The 6,096-nt window shown below is 69.2% G+C and overlaps 1 protein-coding gene across 1 annotated transcript; it reads left to right on the top strand.

Annotated features, from left to right (window-relative positions):
- The first annotated feature begins 772 nt into the window (after positions 1-772).
- IL17REL (interleukin 17 receptor E like) lies at positions 773-5,769 on the top strand. The gene is made up of 15 exons (XM_032593807.1): positions 773-899; positions 1,083-1,192; positions 1,423-1,537; positions 1,795-1,839; positions 2,090-2,229; positions 2,430-2,501; positions 2,582-2,636; positions 3,125-3,288; positions 3,357-3,401; positions 3,676-3,733; positions 3,945-4,108; positions 4,302-4,382; positions 4,491-4,863; positions 5,341-5,529; positions 5,717-5,769. The coding sequence occupies exons 1-15, from the start codon at positions 791-793 to the stop codon at positions 5,767-5,769; spliced, it is 1,773 nt and encodes a 590-aa protein (XP_032449698.1). The 5' UTR covers positions 773-790.
- Positions 5,770-6,096: the final 327 nt, after the last annotated feature.

The following is a 6,096-nucleotide window of genomic DNA, read 5'->3' as shown; positions in this document are numbered from 1 at the left end:
GCACCCACCGAGCACACGCACCTTCCCCTCCCTGGCCACACGGTCCCACCTCGGGGCGACTCCCTCCACCTCACCTGGCACCAGGCCTGAACGGCGTCTCTCAGGCCTGCAGACGAGCCACAGCCCTGCACGCAGGAGGGCACCCGGGCCGCTGACTCGGGGGGGCACGGGCCTCCCCAGGGCTCCACGGCTCGTGTGGGGCCAACTCCCCTGTCCCCCAAGTCCCCAGCTGCAGGCCCGGCCAAATGAAGGCCACGACTGCTGCTCAGCCCCAGGGCCTGCCCCGGCCCCAGCCCCTCCAAGGCCTCCGGGCCAGTCCTGCCTGCACTAGGGCAGCCGCTGGCCTGTGAACAGAGCCCGAGGCTGCATGACATCGGGGTCACGACCCAGGGGCCCCTGGCAGGCCTTTTCTGTTGCTCATCTTTGAAGACGGGCGACGGGGCTTGCCAGCTTATGGGAAGGCAGGCTCCATTCACCCCTGCACCCCAGGCAGGGCAGCAGCTCCCCACACTCAGGTGTGGCCTGCTCCCGGGCCTGGCCCCACTCCTGATCCCCAACAGACAGTTGGCTCAGGGGCGGGTCCACCACTCACTGGGGGCCAGCTCCCTGATGGCTCTGGGGCGAGATGGTGAGGACCCCTCCCCAGACATGCAGCCCGAGGGCTCCCCCCAGGCCGGGCCGCCCACACAGCCTAACCGGGGTGCTGGGGGGAGAGCCCTGTGGCACTCACCCTCATCTCCCCTCCTCAGGGAACATTCTCAGCAGCTTCTGCCGGCAGTCCCCTTCGTCCATGTCCAGGTCCATCCTGGAGGCCCTGACGCTGTCCACTGCCATGAGGTGTGCCCCCCACGACGGTTGCTCCCTGCTCCTGCGTGTGCAGGCCTCCCTCACGCTGCACGGTGAGAGGCCTCGGGGTGTGCTGACTGTGAGGGGGGTGGGCTCCGGGCTCCTTTAGCCCCCACCATCCGGCGGGCCCGGTGGGGCAGGGCGGCCCCGCTAGCCGCACATCGCGGAGAGAGGAGAGGAGGACAGGATTCACCGCCCCGTCTGACAAGCCCTGCCCGGTCCCTCCCTTCACCCAGAGAGCCTGCGGGGCCTGGAGGCCTGCTCCATGAGCCTCGACACCCAGGAGACCCAGTGTCAGAGCGTGCGGGTCTCAAGGGCCTCCCGCCGACTACATGTGGGGCAGCAGGTGAGGCCAGGGCCTGACCCACTCCTGCCGGGCCACCCAGCCCAAGCCTTTGTCAGGCAGGAGCAGCTGTCCCGGGGCTGCCCCCCCTCCCTCGACACCTGACCGACCCGATGCCCAAGGAACGGGCACCCCTTCTGCGGGGCTCCGGCTGTGCCAGATGGGGCTGGCCTGGCTGGGGGTGGGTAGGTGGAGACCCCGGGTGCGCCTGGCTCACACCTGCACCTGCCCAGCTCCAGGTGCACTTTGAATGCTTCGAGGTGAGCGTGGCCCAGAGCCTCTACGTCACGCTGAGGACAGTGCCCCACTTCTGTGGGGTCCGGCTGGACCAACAATACCATGTGGAAGGTGAGAGCCCCTGGGGCAGGCCCCGCACGGCTGCCTGCCGCTGGCGTCTAGGGACCGACTCGGGGTGGGACACGCGAGGCCGGGGGCAGGGCCCCGTGCTGCACAGCTCCCAGCAAGCGCCTTGGCTTAGCTCCGGGGTCACGGCCTCCCTGGAGAGGCGGGACTTCTTTCTGTGGAGCACGTGGGCAGAGGCCCACCCGGGTGTGCGGCTCCTGGGGACAGAGTGGCTGGGCCCACCACTGCCTATGCGTTTGCAGACTGCAGAGACCAAGACGTGGGGAGGAACCTGCCCTTCTGCTTTGGTGAGGCCCCCTCCCCGGGTGGGACCACAGCCCCGCAGCCCCTGGGAAGCCCCGCAGGTTGCTGCGGGCACCCACCGCCCTCCCACCGGGATCTTCTGCCCGCCCCACTTGGGAAATCACGATGGGTCCCCGGGTGCCTAGGGCTGGCAGGGGTCACCACCTCGAGGCTCTCAGGACAGGTGGGGACCTGTGTCCAGTGACCTCTAGTCCCAGCGTGGCCTCCACCTGCCGCCCGCCCGCCTTTTTGTAGCCGGGAAGTTCTCCTACTGGGTAGACCGCGGCCGCAAGGTCATTCTGGTACAGGTGCCCGAGGCTCCCGCGGACTCCGACTACTACGTGCGGCTCTGCCTCAAGTGGTTCACCTGTGAGGACGTGGGTGCCCCAGTGCGGGTGAGCCCGGCCTCGGACACCGCCTCCGGGCCCAGACCAAGTTCCGCCCCACACCCGAGCCCGGGCTCCACCCGCCCCGGGGCCGCGCCCCACAAGCCCCAGGCCCCACCCACCCCGGGCCGTCACGCCCCGCCCCGTCCCAGCCCAGGCCACGCCCACCCACTGGGCCCCCAGCCCCTGAGCCCTCCACTCCGCTGCAGGTGACGGTGAACAGGGTCTCCCGCGCCGTCTCTCTGCCCTACAGCCGAGAGCTGCCGTGCCTGTGCCTTGAGGTCAGTGAGCGTGTGGCCTTCACTGCTGGGAGGAGACGAGGGAAGGGCGGGACCTGCGCTGACCCCGGCCCCTCCCGCAGGGCTGGTCTGCGACCCCTGACGCGGTGCGGATGCAGGCCTGTCCCTTCGAAAATGGCAAGTGCCCCGTGGTGTGGAGTAGGGGGCGGGAAAGGTGAGCGCGTCCAAGGTGCCTGGCAGGGTGGGGGCCGGGCCGGCCCAGGTCCTTGAGCGTGCCTCGGGCAACACGTAGCCGAAGGGGTGTCCCAAGCAAGCCCTTTCAGGGGCAGAATCTGCAGACATGGGTGTGCCCGCGTGCGCGCGCCCAGCGTACACGTGTGCACGAGCCCCGGCCCTGCTCACCCGGAAGAAGAAGCAAGTGTTGTCGAGAGCGGCTCTCTGGGGGGTGGAGGAGTGTTACCCTGCGCTGGGCTCTGCTCCCTGACACCGCACAGGCACACGGACACACACACACACACACACACACACACACGCACGCACACACACACTTGGCCAGGGCCCAGAGACCCGCAGGGAAACTGCACCTGAGTCTCGACGTGGCCCAGCAGTCCCTTAAGCAGGTGCTGGGCTCAGCTGACTGGAGCCCCCGGGGAGGGTCCCTGCAGACACAGAGGCACTGTGGGACGCCATCCGCTACCACCCCGGAAGCCAGGCACTGAGCTGGGAGCCCGCCTGTCCCGTGAGCGGCCACGTGAGCCTGTGCTGGCGCCCGGAGCCAGGGGCCCTCTGCCACGAGCTGGAGCACTCCGGCCGGTCGGCACGGGGCAGGGTGAGTGGCCACCGGGCGGGGTGGGGGTGGGCACGGACGGCCAGGGCCTGACCCGAGCCCCCCCACAGGTGCAGTACCCGCTGGTGGACACACAGCCCCAGCTCTGCCTGAAGGTGAGTGGGCCGGAGCCAGCCTGGCGCTTAGGGAGAGGCAGCAGGGAGGCCGGCAGAGGGATGGGGGGGGGGGGCGTGGGGGCGGGGACGTGCAGCCACACTCACTCCAGACCTTGCCCGGCCCTGGGGTCCAGCCTCCCAGTGACCCCTCTGCCCCCCACCCTGGTCTGACAGCGGGTGCAGCTGAATGGTTCTGCGGGGAGGAGGCCCAGCCTGCCCGAGGCCCCGGCCACCCCCCACCTGCCACAGCTCACCCCTCATGTCCTCTCTGCAGTTCTCCACCAGCCGGGGCTTCTGGGTGAGGTGCCCTTTCGAACGACTAGGCTTCCCAGGTGAGCTCTCCATGGGGCCGCAGGGCAGGGAGGGCGCCTGGGCCTTTTGCTGTGTGGTTGCAGCAAATAACGCCCTTTTCTGCGCTCCGAGAGATGCCTCGTGGCCAGGCAGGCAGGATGACAGGGTGCCGGGTCAGTGAGAAGGGGAGTGGATGTGGCGGCGGGGTGGGGGGGGGGGGTTGCTGCTGGGCCTCAACCCTCCACCCCACAGCCTGGAAGATGACTGTCCGGCCAGCCGCGTCTCAGGGCCACCTCCGGGTCACCTTCTTCTCGCCCAGCGCTGCCAGCTTCAAGGTGCACCTGTGTCACCAAAGGAAGATGTGGCCCCCTGCCTGCCACCCAGCGATCCAGGCCACGCCTCTCCCTCCAGCCTCAGTGAGCCAGGCGGGGTGGGCACCTTCCTGGGGAAGGTGGTTGACCCCTTGGCTTCCCTGGAGACCGCCTGGTGTGGAGGGGTGCAGGGCTGCTCTGCTGTGTGTGACACCTGTGTCCCTGGGCCACGGCGACACACTACGGCCGGTCTTGCCCCCACCCCCACTTCCCGCGACCTGCCCCTCTCCCAACCCAGGGTGGCTTCATGGCTGACTCCGCGGTTGCCTTCGTGGACATCCCCAGGGACGAGGCTTGTGTCCCCAGCACCTGCATCCAGGTGGGTGGTGCTGCCCCACCCCGCCCCCACCCACCTGCTCCAGTCCCAGACCTGTTTCCCTGCCATCAGCCCACAGGGGAACTCCTGCCCCCCAAAGCTCCTCTCCAGGCTGTCGCTCTGGGGGACACGGTTGGGGTGCAGGGAGGGGGCCGCGGGCTGACCGAGCTGCCCCCGCTCCGCCTGCAGGGCTGGAGGACCGATGTGCACTTCTCCACCCCCCAGCAGCTGTGTGATCTTCAATGCAGTGAGTGCCGGGCCTGGGCCTCGACCCCGGGGGTGCGGGGGCAGTGGACGCTCACGGGCCGCAGGAGGCCGGGGCTGGACCCCATCCTCAGCTGGGAGCCGGTCGCTGGCTCTCACTCTCAGGGCGGGGGTAGTGTGCGCTGCTCGGGAGACCGGGCGCCAGTGGGGGACAGAGGGGCCACCTGCCTTGGAGTCAGGCCAGGCTTCCGAGCCAGGGCGAAGCCAGGCCGGATGGGAGGTAGGGGCCCGGCCGCACCCCCACCCCCGAGGTCCATCCTTGGGCACCCGCGGTACAGCTTCCTCCTCCCTGCGTGTCCACCACCCCCGGCCGGGCTTCTGGTTCCAACTGTCGGGGACCTCGGGACGTCCATCAGCCCGCCTTCACCCACCCAAGCCGCTTAGGCCCAGACTCCTGGGATCTCGGGCTTAGCAAGAGGCAGAGCGAACCGTGTAGGTCCTGGGTGTGGCCCAGGAGGGTGGCCTCTGCCTGCGGGGCCTGAGAAGGGCACCGGGCTGTTAAGTGGGAGCGGGCATCGCCACCTGCACGTGTGGAAGCCCTCTGGCTGCTGACGGAGAGTGGACGGCAGGAGCCCTGGAGGGAGAGGGAGATGGGAAGGGGCGGGCTCGCACCCAGGCCTCCGGGCGGCTCGCACCCTTCCCAAAGCTGGTGGCCTGGCCAGGGCCTCTTACACCCGTGTCTTCCAACCCCTCCCAGCCCCCAGAGGAGCTTTTCAGTCAAGTCTGGGCCCCCGTTCCTCAGCCAAGATCCCCTCCAGCAGATCACAGGCCAAAGGGGCGACGGTCACCCCTGAGGGCCCGTATCTGGGGCGGGGCTCCACCGCCTGCCAGCCAGGTGACCTGGGAGCTGACCCCAGCCACTGCCAGAACCTCCGTGCCACACCGGGTGAGTCCCAGGGTCCCAGGGACCGGCCTGTGAGCAGAGAGACCGGGCTGCTTTGGGGGTCTAAGTGGACTGCCCCCGAAGAAAGGACGGGCAGCCTGGAAAGGCCTGGAAGGGCCTAGAAGGGCCTGCCCAGTGAGCCCGGAGCATTTGGAGCCCACGGCTCCCTCTCCTTCCCCCGGCCACACAGCTGGGGGTGAGCTGGAGGAGGCTGTGCCCCCAGACAAGGTTGGTATTGTGTAGACTGAACCAGCACTCCCGTCCCTCTCTTTCCAGCTGCCACCCAGGGGACAGCGGACTGAGGCCGGAGCCTCACGGAGCACAAGCAGGCGCCCTGGCTGAATGCTGGGGTGCAGAGGGCTCACATCTGGGGCTCCGAGCCTCTAGCAGCAAAAGCCAGGCCTCAGAACTTAGAGGTGGCTCGCCTGCACACGGGCTGTGGGGCCGGCCACCTTGCGTCTCCCCAGCCGCGCACAGCTCCCTGGGGGCCCTCAAGCTGGGCGGGGAGCTTTGGGTCAGATGAAGGGCCCTCAGCCCCTCCCTGGACCCCCCGCTGAAGGCCACGGAATG

Source organism: Lynx canadensis, chromosome B4 (assembly GCF_007474595.2).
Source record: "Lynx canadensis isolate LIC74 chromosome B4, mLynCan4.pri.v2, whole genome shotgun sequence".
Taxonomy (NCBI): domain Eukaryota; kingdom Metazoa; phylum Chordata; class Mammalia; order Carnivora; family Felidae; genus Lynx; species Lynx canadensis.
Note: the sequence above shows the minus strand (reverse complement) of the source record. Positions and strands in the feature narration are given on the sequence as shown.

Bases quoted from the DNA above. Each gene is read 5' to 3' on its own strand.
- IL17REL (XM_032593807.1), top strand. From the start codon at position 791: ATGTCCAGGTCCATCCTGGAGGCCCTGACGCTGTCCACTGCCATGAGG. The intron at 1,840-2,089 runs GTGAGGCCCCCT...GCCTTTTTGTAG, and splicing joins GAACCTGCCCTTCTGCTTTG to CCGGGAAGTTCTCCTACTGG. The intron at 5,530-5,716 runs GTGAGTCCCAGG...CCGGCCACACAG, and splicing joins GAACCTCCGTGCCACACCGG to CTGGGGGTGAGCTGGAGGAG.